Here is a 12,432-nt window from a genome sequence, read left to right on the forward strand (position 1 = left end):
TACCGAAGAAAAAATTAAGCAATAAATTTTGATAACTATTAAGTCAACTGTCACGTTAGTTTGTAACGAATTTATAGTAAAAATTGTAGTATCCCTAGTACCATTCGTTTTTTACTATGTCAACTCTAACTATTTAAACAAGAGGAAAAAAAAAAGGAGAAGTAAAAATCAACATCAACATTGATCGCATCTATTAACCCAAAACGAGGATGCATATTTAGGATTCGATTATTTGAAAACATTTAAAGTTTAACCCCTTTTTTTTTCATCCCAAAACATTTATAACAATAGAATCTAAATTTGAGTTGAGTTCACTTGGAACTAATTAAGCTAAAGATGATACAGCTTTGACCAACAGCTGCATCTTCTTGAGAAGGTTTGGTATTAATCCACCCATATTAATACACGTTTTTTTTGTTTTTGTTAAAAAACATTATAAAATAGAATGTGGACATTCACATGTATTATAGGTAGGGTGTAAGAATTTCCCTTAAATTAAAATAGTAAGACAAATCTTTGCTTGTTTCTCTCCCCCCACCAAACATGCACATTCACCCCACATATAATTAACAATTATTCACTTATTTTATATTTTATTCTAAAAATATTAATTGTTCACTTATTATTATTATTTTTTATGAATAAGGTATTATTATTTTCATTCAACAACTAAACCAACTACAATCAAACCTCCCTTTTTTTTTTAACAAAAAAAAAAAAAAAAAAAAACTATAATCAAACCAGAAAACTAGACAACACAAAAGGAGACTACAGATGAGATGAGACTCCTTACAAACCCAAACCAATAAGCTAAACTTGAACAACTAACAAACAGAACTCAAAACAATAAATTATATATGTGGCATCCCACATTGACCGAGATATGCTTATAAGATCGAGCATGCTGTTTTTAAATGGTATAAGGCATTTTGGGGTAAACTCAAGAACAAAACTGTGCGAGCTGTTACACCATCAAATTTGAATTTGCTTTCAATTTCAATTGAAATGGAGAAGATTCTCTTGCTCCCAAGATAATTTCTTTTCATTTAAAATTCGAAAAAGAAATGCTATTTAATATTCTCCCATCCTTATTTTTTTAAATCAGCCATGCATGCATGAAGTGAATCGTCTCTAATTTTCACTTAAAAAAGAAAATGAAAAGGAAAGTGGACCCAATGCATAATATATATATATGCTAAAGTAGTCTTCTTATAAAATGGCACGTTTATATCATTTTGTTTTAAAAAATTCTTCCTTTTTTTTTTTTTTTTTACTAGTTTTTTTTAAGGTAAACCATTTTGCTTAGTTTACTATAATCTTTCATTGGAAAAAGCTACGGCAAAAGAATTTACGTCCAACACAGGTTCATCCACTTGCTTTGCTGGTATTTTAATTAATATTCTTAAACATTAATATCCAGAGAGGATCGAACTCGAACACCATTAAAGGCCAGATCGAGGTTGTCTTCCTTCTCAGTTCTCATCATCATCGATCTCCAAAACCCATTGTCGATCATCATGATGAACAAATCAAGCTCAGCTGCGCTACAAAGAGATTCAAAACCCACGTGGGTCCTTCTCCCACACCAGACTCAAAACCTCGCAGACCACTTCAGAATTGGCCACAAGCTTGGGCAGGGAAAATTCGGCACCACATACCTCTGCACAGACAACTCCACAGCCAAAAACTACGCCTGCAAGTCAATCCCAAAGCGCAAGCTCTTCTACACCGAGGACTACGACGACGTTCTGAGGGAGATTCAGATAATGCAGCGCCTGTCGGAGCAGCCGCACGTGGTGAAGATCAGAGGCGCGTACGAAGACGCGGCGGCCGTGCACTTGGTGATGGAGCTGTGCGAAGGCGGGGAGCTGTTTCATAGGATTGTGAGGAAGGGGCATTACAGTGAGAGAGAGGCTGCCAAGTTGATGAAGACTGTTGTTGATGTCGTGGACGCTTGTCATTCGCTTGGAGTCATGCACAGAGACCTCAAGCCCGACAACTTCTTGTTCGATAGTGACGAGGAAGGTGCCGCTCTCAAAGCCACTGATTTTGGTCTCTCCGTATTCTATAAACCAGGTAGCCTTTTTGGGTTCCTTTTCTGTTAATCTTCATAATTTATCTTTGTTATGTTTTTGTATAGCCTTTTGAGTGCGTTTGAGTGACTTAAAAATGCGTTTAATACTCAATTCGTTTAAAGAAAAAAAGTATCAGTTTGGTAAAAAAAATTAAAAGCGCTTTTAAATGTCAAAAAAGTTTAAAACGCATTTTTGGCAAAAGCTTAAAAATGAAGCTTTTGTCATTTTTTTTTTAAAATTATTTAAAAGCTCTATTTATCAAACACAGTCTTGGTGTCTATTGTTTTACCGTTTGAATTTGGCTTGAATTAAAAAATAGTTGTTTTAAAATGTAACCAATTAATTTGGTTTTGAAAAACGTAGTTAAATATTCAATAAAATTGGAGTTTAGACTTTAAATTCTTAGGTTTTTAAAAATGATACTTAGTAGAATCTTTTCCACCTGATTGTTATGTGATTTGAGGTTTACTTTACAATGGCACTCAACTGGATAAATGGGGTCCAAGTGATGCTTTCTTGTGATACAAGTAAGTAGTTATATTTATTTTGGGTTTTTCCCATTCATCATGTAAATGTAATGTATGATTTGACACAACTCCTTTCCTCAATGTACGATATTCTCTCCGGGATGGAATTTACCGACCTTGGATTTATGCTAATAATTAAGGTGGTCATGGGGCTAAACAATGTTTAGACATGTTAACATGTTTGTACAATAATGCACATGTTAACGAGGCTTATGTTATGTCTCACAATTAGGGTTGAATTTGTGATTACGTTTTGATTCGAATCATGTTGAGGTATATGTATAAGATTATATAAATTAATTCTAATCCGGCTCATTTAATTAAAGGAGTCAAATTTTTCAACCCTAGCATACTAATTTCATGTTGGGTTAATGTCGGATTCGCTTGTTATATCAAAATTTGTCAGCCCTAAATGTTGCATGTGAAGTTTGGATTGTGTCAACATGAGTATAAAATTATATAGGTCAACACTAACTCGATCTATTTAATTAAACGGGTCAAACTCCTTCAACTCTAACCCTCTAATTTTCTGTTGGGCTCATATCGAGTTCACAAGTCCAATGGACATGGAATGCGTCCAGCACGAGAGGCAACTCCCAGAATGTTGTATGTATATTTGTAATATGCTTCTGAGAATCCGAATCACTGATTCTTGTACATTTTTCTTTCAGGTCAGATCTTCTCTGACGTTGTTGGGAGTCCATGCTATGTTGCACCAGAGGTGTTGTGCAAGCGTTATGGACCTGAAGCAGATGTATGGAGCGCAGGAGTTATATTATACATATTGCTAAGTGGGATGCCACCTTTCTGGGCTGGTAGTCATCTCTGACTTCACATATTGGTAGATTTGTTACTGAAGAAATAAGAACTTATCTTCTGGAAAAAAAATTTTTTTCATCTTTTCTTTCTTATCTGCAGAATCTGAAAGAGGGATCTTTCAAGAGATTTTACAAGGAAAACTAGATCTTCAATCTGAACCATGGCCTAGCATTTCAGACAGTGCCAAGAATCTCATACGTAAAATGCTTGATAGGGATCCAAAGAAAAGGCTAACAGCTCGTGATGTCCTTTGTAAGTCTTTCACTAGAAATAAGCAGAGTTTGACTTGCTTCCTCCTCTTATTAATTCAATGATATGGCATTTCTTGTTATTGAACAGGACATCTTCAATCATTAAGTGAGTTTAGTCGTCCATATTCAATAACACGAAATGGATAGAGATCTCCTATAATTATGTTATTCTGATTGTTAACAATTCAGACAGTAACTATGAAAAAACTCTTATGAGACCCACTTGTCCGAGCAAGTCTAAAGCAATCTACCCCCTGCTTGAACAAGTGAGCCATATATAAGCTCTCACATTTGCTATCTAAATTACTAATAATTCAGACAATAAATTACTTCGGATCCGACACGAGATGTCCTATTATTCAATAAAAAGATGAGTGTCAAACTCAAATAAGCAAGTATGTTTGGCATTTATAAGAAGATGATACTTAAACAAGTCATAGCATATGATTAATTCCATTTGATATGTTTAAGGTTGTTATACTAAAGAGATCTTTGTATCAGGCCACCCTTGGATTGTAGACGACATTGCTCCAGATATACCTCTTGATTCTGCAGTGTTATCACGCCTGAAACAATTCTCTGCAATGAACAAGCTTAAGAAGATGGCTTTGCGTGTAAGACATAAATAGATTGGAAATTATATACTTTAGTTTTACACAAATCTGAATGGATTTCTTGCATTATCTTCAACTGCTATTAAACTGACATGTTTTCAAAATGCATGTGATTATCATGTATAATACATGGGTGAAAAGAGACAATGCTAACGTTTCTAATTGTATTTAAGCCTTATATTTATCAAGGTGGTGACATTTTTATATGTAAATTGAGCCGCTATTGCAGGTTATAGCTGAGAGGCTTTCTGAGGAAGAAATAGCTGATTTGAAAGATTGGTTCAAAACGATGGACACAGACAATAGTGGAACAATAACATTGGATGAACTTAAAGATGGCTTACAGCAAGTTAGCTCTGAACTTATGGAATCTGAGATCAAGGATCTTATGGCTGCAGTAAGAATATAGTGTCTACACCATTGATCTACTCTACAGTAGTTCTGATGCCATCTTTATTCTAGTCATCTAAACTTGATAATTGCCTTTGGGTGTTTGACAGGCAGATTTTGATAACAGTGGAACCATAGACTATGGTGAATTTCTTGCTGCTACTTTACACTTGAATAAGTTGGAGAGAGAGGAGAACTTATTGTCAGCTTTCTATTTTTTTGACAAGGACGGTAGTGGCTACATAACCATTGATGAGCTTCAACAAGCCTGCAAAGAGTTTGGTTTAAGTGAAGTCCATCTTGATGAAATGATCAAAGAAATTGATCAAGATAATGTAAGTGATTTCAAGACTAGTGCCAATGAACTTAATAGCTTATGTCTATTTATAAGGTGAATTGATTCCTTAACCAAGTTTGTTTGGCAACACTTTTTGGGAAAAAAAGCAATAGCATTAATAAATAACTTTAAACACAACTTTTTCACGTTTATGTTATATCAAAATACTTTTTCAACTAAAAAGCAAAAAACATCTTATAAAAAGTTTTGCCAAACGAACTCTTGGTTTTATCAAATCAAATCAAGAGCTGACTCTTTTCATGTCTCTCTCTCTATGTCTATTGTGATCCAATAGCTTTCTTTCTAAGATCCTATGCTAACATCAGAACTGTAACCTAACAGCTTTAGAGCTGGGTTTGCAAAAGTTCATGAACATTTGTTTCTAAGTTTCCAAGTTGTGTGTTTTCTTCTTTTTTATTTTATTTTTTTATTCTAAGTTTCCAAGTTGTTACTTTGCACTAATAGAAGCTTAATGTTCCAGGATGGACAAATTGATTACGGGGAATTTGCTGCAATGATGAGAAAGGGCAATGGAGGAATGGGGAGGAGAAGCTTGAGAAGCAAGATAAACATGGAAGATGCTCTGGGACCTGCGAACAATGGGTCTCATGAACTGATTGATTGTTCACCTTAGGTAATCAGTTGGTGAATCTTTTTGGAACATTCTTATGGAAAGAAACCACTGTTTAAATATTAATCTTCACAAGTAGTTTGGTCAAGTTTTGCATGGCTTTCTAATTTAAGGCCAGTTACTCATAGGCTACACATGGAGCTAACCCTCTTTCACCCCAACACATTTCCCCCAACACTATGCTTTCTCAAGTTCACAGGGCCAGGTTTGGGTCTACATAATACTTCTATGAATGGCATGGCCCAACTAATGGCCACCAGTGTGTGTGTGTGTGAGAGAGAGAGAGAGAGAGAAAGAGGACTCTGAAGTAGGAATCAGTGAAAAAAAAAAAAAACAAGAGGGGTTAAAGAAAAAGCCTTTTCTGATTCATTTTGACCCTAAGCTCTGGGTGGAATATTCAATCCCTCTCAATTGGCTTGGCCTGATCATCCACAGAATTTGTAGTCCTTATTTGCTAATACAAATCAAATCATGTGTTATTGTATGCTCGCAGTTCTAACTAATTTCCAAACATTGTACTCAGCCTCTTCATGCTTCAAGTACCTACTTCCAAAAAATCCATGCAACTTCTAATGAGATCCATCTGCAAAAATTGTAAACTAGATTACTGAAACTTCAGGGATCCACTTCTAGATTACACCTTGAATCCATTAAATCTTCAGCAACTCCTAACCAATTATGATAAATCATCTGAAATTTCTATGGCCAAATCTCCCAAAATCAAGAGCAAAACTCACTCCATAGAAATGCTTCCTGATAATAAACCAACCAATTTCAATCTAATATATTTTGAAACATAAGGAATAAAATTGGAAGCCTGGGTAATTCATTGTCTTTTCTTTTCTTTTCTTTTTTTTTTTCTTTTTTTTTTAATTTCTGTGCCAAGACATTTGGACATCACTTAGCAATCGTTAACAAGAAAATGCAACATACAGTGGTAATGCAACGTAGAAGATGCAAGATATTGACATGATTGCTAAGTGATGCCCAAATGTCTTGGCAATCCCTAGATTTCCATAGCATCTTTGGACATTCCTCAAAACCGAACTTTCACAAAACAAATTAAGACTTCAAGTATCTCTATGACAGAAAAGTAAACTACATATGATTGTGACACATAGCAAATGTTAAAAGGTTGTTTGCACCAACAATCAACTTTTCCTGAACAATATTAAGCGCTTGCAGCTGATTTAACAGATCCATTCATATCAGAATAAATAACTTTATAAAATTACTTTGGCGACCATCGGAAATGCAATGCAAAGGGAACTCACAAAAATTGGAAAGGGCAGGTGAAAATCCACCATAGGAGATTCAAGTGAGCACCTCTCTTGCATGCAACAATTGTGTGAATCGTGCTATAAGCACATATATTCATAAATAATACATTATTTGACTTTCAAGGGGAAGACAATTACTACATGTTCAAATGAACGGCAAATTAGAAGCAAATTTTCACATCTTACTAGCGACATGAAGGTACTTAGTATGACGCCCCTGGGCAATTATTTTGCCAGTCTTCTTCTTCCTCAACTCGACGCTGACAACTCCAACTGCCTTCCCAACACGTAAAGCCCTAGCCTCAACCTCAATTTCCTCCTACAGTAACAGCAAGAAAATCTGTTAGCAAGAATGGATTCAAAATCAAAGACGTAAGTTGCTGCAAGAAAATGCTAAAAGGGGACCCTGAAAAGGAGGAAAAAAGTTTCATATTTCCAAAGTGCAACAGCTGATTTGATAATTTAGCAAAACAACTTCCATAACTTATGGAGAGAACATAATTTCTGACACTCGACAAGATTTGAACAAATACATCAAAAACCAATAAATTCATCCAAGATTTATAACTTGAAAAGATAGACAAACTACCAAGAAAAATAAGAAAAAAAATTATGTGTAATTATGCTCAGGTTTACCGTATAACATCAAATCCACAGCTTCAACTCATACCCTTCCATATCTTTATCATAAAATATGCCCCATACAATGCCTTTTTTTCTTTATTAGCGGTTGTTGGTGAATAATAATCTGAAGTCTAATGCTTACCCAACCTAATTCACAATGGCCACTCAATACTTTTCCATTTCACTCTAAATAAGGACGTAATCCTTTAACAGTAACAAGGAGATTAAAGTTCTTTGCAGAAGGGCAAACACAACACTATAAGGAAGACATCTCACCAGGCACGAATCAAAAAGAGAAAAAAAAGCATATAAAGAAAATATATTTATCCACCATCAAGCTTTTAATGTCACATGACTACTCCCCATTTGGCCAAATTACTCAGCCTTATAATTTGTTGATGAGCATACGTAAACAAATTTTTCGATTCCTTACATCATCCGGAATCTCTCTTGGAGATTTGCATATTTCTAGAGCCCCTGCCATTCTCCTTAAACCAGGTTCCCAATTCAAGGTAATCACTGCCCGCCAAGTGCTAAAATCTTACTAGGCAAGTGATCTCTAATCTCAAAGGATACAAAAATATATCTAATGGAGGCCATATCTTGCTACAAGTCACTCTCATGACCATTTCTCTGGATTTCTTACGGAAAATTATCCAAATTGATCTTCAACCAGACAATAAGAACCATCCAAAATGCAATTTTTGCTAAGGACGCAATTATGCATAAGCAGAGGTGCAAATTAAACTGAAATAACAAGAATACTAATACTAGTATTGCCACAATGCACGCAGTACTGGTAAGCATAGAACAATATCAATTTCCCTCTCCGTTCTTAGACTCAACCAGGTATTCTGATAGACACGCATTCAATTTATACCACAATGATTATTAAAAACAAAAACGTAGGGACGAGAACTTAACAAAACAAAGAGAAGGGTAAAGACTCACATCAACATAAGCAGCATCCAAGTATGAAACATTGATCTCCACCGAAACTCCGGTTACTGGAGTTCCAACAGTGAATATCACAGCTGACCCCACTAAGTCCACCAGCGTTGCCGTTGCTCCACCATGTAAAAAATTACCGGTGTTCTTGATAAAATGAAATCAATGATCAGAAACGGTTTCAGAGAGAGAGAGAGAGACTTTGGAAGTAATTTTCCTGCTTTCAAGAGGATATATTGCTTGTGGTGAAAAGCAGGAAAAGCACTTCCAAGTTCCTCACCTGAAGTTACACACAAACGTCTACTTTCTAACAAGTGGGTTGTTAAGAGTTAAATTTCGGATTCAGAAAGTGACCCAGAACTAGACCCTCCATTTTCAGCAACCAAAGGTCAAATTTTGATTGATGTTTCACAAAAATAATTGGGTTACCAAAAAATTCTTAAATTCAGAGAGAGACCCAGAAATCAGAGTCTAGAAATTCCATTTCCTGTTGCTTTATTTTTTTTTTCCTAGGCATTTCGTGTTGCTTAAAACGAAAGTTGTTTTCTCACACAATGAAATGGATCGGTGTCAAACAAACCAACGACTCCACGTGTGTGTGTGTGTGCGCGCGCGCGATATAAAGAGAAATATATTGGGAGAGATAGACAAGTGGTTTTGAAGAAGATGAAGAAGAAGAAGAAGTAACCAACCACTAAACGAGTGGGGACCTTAAAGGAGCAAATGAGACGGCCGGGTTCGATGAGATCGACACGAACGCCTTCCATGGTGAAGCGTTCGAAGAATTTGGCAGGCAGTCCATCGATTGATGCGCTCTTGTCTCCTCCTTTCTCCAGGTATTTCTTCACTGCTTCCAATTCCATTCTCTCTCTCCCTCTCTCTCTCTGTTTTCTCTCGATTCTGAAATGCGTGGACGCTTTCACATGAGATCACTTATGATTTTCCCACTTTCTTGCGCCACCAAACCAATGATTTACCCATTAAAAAAAAGAAAAAAAACCTTATGATCAAATTGGTTTGATTTTAAGCATTTTACTAAATCGAAAGGTATATTTTGAGATAAAAAAATATTATGAGTAAGGTTAGGATTATCTTATTATTATTATTATATTGATGTGGAGTGTAAATAGTTTTCGATTTTTTTGAACACAAATTGAAAGCTTATTGACACTAAACTTTTTTTTTTTTTTTTTTTTAACAAATGACAAATTGACAAGACATTTTTTATTATTTTAATCATTAAAATATGAATTATCATATAATATTTTATTAATATGATACTTATCATATTTACAAACTTACGTAGCAATTCATGTGTAGTTAATCACTAAAATATGAACAATCATTTGGCAGTCCACCTAGCTAGCATACTCTTACTAATAAAATATGAATGGTTACGTAAGGTTGTAAAGAATTGTACTAAAATCATAATACCCTACAAGGTAAATATATCATAAGTTTATGGGTCAATGCGCTAAAATTAAATTCGTCCTAATTTTTTTTTTAGAAAATTTATTTCGTAGGTCAATCAAAATGCCAAAAAAATTTTTACCGTCAAAATTTTTTAACTGTCGTTATATACATTGAAACACACCGTTTTGCCAATTTAGTATAATAATTTTTTATTAATTTAATTTCAACTTTTAAAAAAAATAAAAAAGAGTTGAAGGGGTGGCCAATGGTGGGGCTGCCACCCCTGGGGTGGGCAAAGGGTGGTTTGCCCACCCCTGGAGGCCACCCCAAACCACCCATGGGGGTGGCCTCCCAAACCCGTGAGCCACCCCTAGGGTGGTATGGGGGCCACTACTAAACCGTAGGAGTCGCAAGCCACCCCTAACCACCCTAGGGGTGGCTCGCGGCCACCTATGGATGGTTTGGGGAGGCTTACCCCAAACCATCCTAGTGGTGGCTCACGGTCACCCCATGAGTGGTTTTGGGTGGTTAGGATGGCTTGCAGCCACCTCTAGGGTTTAGGGGTGGCTTGTGGGCCACCCCATAGGGGTTGGAGGGTGGCGAGGGGTGGCAGCCCCACAGCTGGCCACCTCTTCAACTTTTTTTTTTTAAAAAAAATTAAATTTAAAATTTTTTTATTTAATTTTTAAATCAAATTATTATGCTGACGTGACAAAATAATGCGTTTCAACCTATATCATGGCAATTAAAAAATTTTAACGGTAGAAATTTTCTTGGCATTTCGATTGACCGATGAAGTATATTTTCAAAAAAAAAAACTTAGGAAGAATTTAATTTTTGCGCATTGATCGAGGAACTTATGATATATTTACCCTACCCTAAACGTTTTCCTAAAAGGACTATACAATTTCTTTACATGAAAATTGATACTTCGATTAAATTGTGCTTATAATTACAGATAGATTTTGTTAGTGAACAAGCCCTTCTGTAAATTTTGTTGGTATCATACTCAATTATTGAAGTCTGAAATCTTAGGATTTAATTTAAAATTGTGATCAAACTTTAAGGTTTAATAAATAATTACTCTTTAAATGTAAAAATACATGCACAGATCGAGTACTAAATCAATTCATATCAATAAAATCGGAATGTATCCCACTATATATGTTTCAGTAGGCATTAGAAGACTTAGCTATGAGCCTAGCTATGATCAATAAGTTGCAGATTTTGTTAACCAGAAGGAGCAGCAGCAAGCAACATCCAAGTGATAGAGAAGCAAGAGTTATATATATATATATGCTAGTAGTCCTGCTTGATCTGAGGCGAGTTGCGCATGCGGAGCAAGAGGAGCTTCTTCAAGATCTTCATTACCACCATCATGTTGGGTCTCTTGCGGCTTGTTTTGGGAATCTTCAAGGCCTGCAAACCGCAAAACTCTTGCATCTCTTCGGTTGCACCACTTGTTGACAATCTCTCAGCTTCCTTCTTCTTGTCCATGGAAGATTTAGATACCCTTTGTAGTTCTTCGTTGAAGTCCTCCCACAACATGTCCATTTTCTCTTCTGACGTCTCTGGGCTTGCTGCAGCATCCAATATCTCTCTCTTCATCTTGCTTTCTAAGTAGGAAAAGCTTTTTCTAGAAAAAGATTCCCCTCTACCATAATTACCTTCATCAAGATTGTAATCTGGATAAACTAGAGAGGAATCTCGCCATGGAGATGCTGAAATTGTGAAGTGATGATCAGGAATGGTGTTGGAGGTGATTTTTGGGAAACTAAACTCATCTGTCAGCATAGTTTTGTCGGTTGCTTAGATAAGCTTCTTGCAGCAAGAAAAGGGTCTGTTCCTTGCTGCTTGTTATATATATTTTAAGCAGATTGCTCTTATATATATATATATATATTGTGTGTGTGTGTATATAGAAGGGAAAGTCAACCATAGCCAGCGCCGGATTGCTCGGGAGGCTAAATGAGAATAAGAGATGAAATAATTTCGATTGGCCTTAAATGTTGAAAGCTACATATAACCCTTAGAGGCTCTAGTCGGCAAAAGAGTCTCCTAATGCAAACAAAAGGCTATAGTATTAGCAGCAGGCATCAGGCAGCAGGCAGCAGCCTCATTTTTGTTGGCACTTAGGCTCCGTACACATGTAACTTCATATCGTTGCTTTGTGACAATAATGTAAGATATGAAGGGCTGATAATTGGTAATTTAATATGATATTAGAGTAGAGATTGGAATCTTAATTTTGGCAAACTTGAGATATGATCTGATGATCGAGTCCTGATAACGAGGTTTTTGCTTAACATGTAATTAGTTGGTATCTAGAGAAAATTCAGACGGCTTCTTAATTTTGAGGTAAATTTTATAGATAGTCTCATGGTGAGGGATTTCAAGACTTTGGCAGACCCCAAGAGACGAGTATGGCTCCAACCCCTATGCCTTAGACGATGTGATCTGATGTGAGCGCAAAGAAAGCTCATTCTCCCTATCAAACAGTCCTCCACTCTTAGTTATGAGAAA

At 35.9% G+C, this 12,432-nt stretch overlaps 3 protein-coding genes across 3 annotated transcripts; 1 reads left to right on the forward strand and 2 right to left on the reverse strand.

The window, feature by feature from the left end:
• Positions 1 to 1,437: 1,437 nt before the first annotated feature.
• On the forward strand, positions 1,438 to 5,860 carry LOC132183820 (calcium-dependent protein kinase SK5-like). The gene is made up of 7 exons (XM_059597263.1): positions 1,438 to 2,076; positions 3,274 to 3,417; positions 3,521 to 3,673; positions 4,174 to 4,286; positions 4,516 to 4,683; positions 4,787 to 5,011; positions 5,495 to 5,860. Exons 1-7 carry the CDS (start codon positions 1,518 to 1,520, stop codon positions 5,645 to 5,647), a joined length of 1,515 nt encoding a protein of 504 aa, XP_059453246.1. The 5' UTR covers positions 1,438 to 1,517; the 3' UTR covers positions 5,648 to 5,860.
• A 169-nt stretch (positions 5,861 to 6,029) lies between these two features.
• Positions 6,030 to 9,442, reverse strand: LOC132183821 (uncharacterized). The gene is made up of 4 exons (XM_059597264.1): positions 9,189 to 9,442; positions 8,500 to 8,643; positions 7,111 to 7,243; positions 6,030 to 6,227 (listed from the first exon to the last, which is right to left on the reverse strand). The coding sequence occupies exons 1-4, from the start codon at positions 9,357 to 9,359 to the stop codon at positions 6,214 to 6,216; spliced, it is 462 nt and encodes a 153-aa protein (XP_059453247.1). The 5' UTR covers positions 9,360 to 9,442; the 3' UTR covers positions 6,030 to 6,213.
• A 1,766-nt stretch (positions 9,443 to 11,208) lies between these two features.
• On the reverse strand, positions 11,209 to 11,703 carry LOC132185581 (uncharacterized). The gene has a single exon (XM_059599340.1). It carries the CDS (start codon positions 11,701 to 11,703, stop codon positions 11,209 to 11,211), a length of 495 nt encoding a protein of 164 aa, XP_059455323.1.
• Positions 11,704 to 12,432: the final 729 nt, after the last annotated feature.

The sequence above is a fragment of the Corylus avellana genome, chromosome ca6 (assembly GCF_901000735.1).
Source record: "Corylus avellana chromosome ca6, CavTom2PMs-1.0".
NCBI classification, from domain to species: domain Eukaryota; kingdom Viridiplantae; phylum Streptophyta; class Magnoliopsida; order Fagales; family Betulaceae; genus Corylus; species Corylus avellana.

Bases quoted from the DNA above. Each gene is read 5' to 3' on its own strand.
- LOC132185581 (XM_059599340.1), bottom strand. From the start codon at position 11,703: ATGCTGACAGATGAGTTTAGTTTCCCAAAAATCACCTCCAACACCATT.
- LOC132183821 (XM_059597264.1), bottom strand. From the start codon at position 9,359: ATGGAATTGGAAGCAGTGAAGAAATACCTGGAGAAAGGAGGAGACAAG. The intron at 8,644-9,188 runs GTTGGTTACTTC...CATTTTATCAAG, and splicing joins AGGTCCCCACTCGTTTAGTG to AACACCGGTAATTTTTTACA. The intron at 7,244-8,499 runs GTGAGTCTTTAC...CTGTTACTGTAG, and splicing joins TGGATGCTGCTTATGTTGAT to GAGGAAATTGAGGTTGAGGC.
- LOC132183820 (XM_059597263.1), top strand. From the start codon at position 1,518: ATGATGAACAAATCAAGCTCAGCTGCGCTACAAAGAGATTCAAAACCC. The intron at 3,418-3,520 runs GTAGTCATCTCT...TCTTATCTGCAG, and splicing joins GATGCCACCTTTCTGGGCTG to AATCTGAAAGAGGGATCTTT. The intron at 4,684-4,786 runs GTAAGAATATAG...GGTGTTTGACAG, and splicing joins TCAAGGATCTTATGGCTGCA to GCAGATTTTGATAACAGTGG.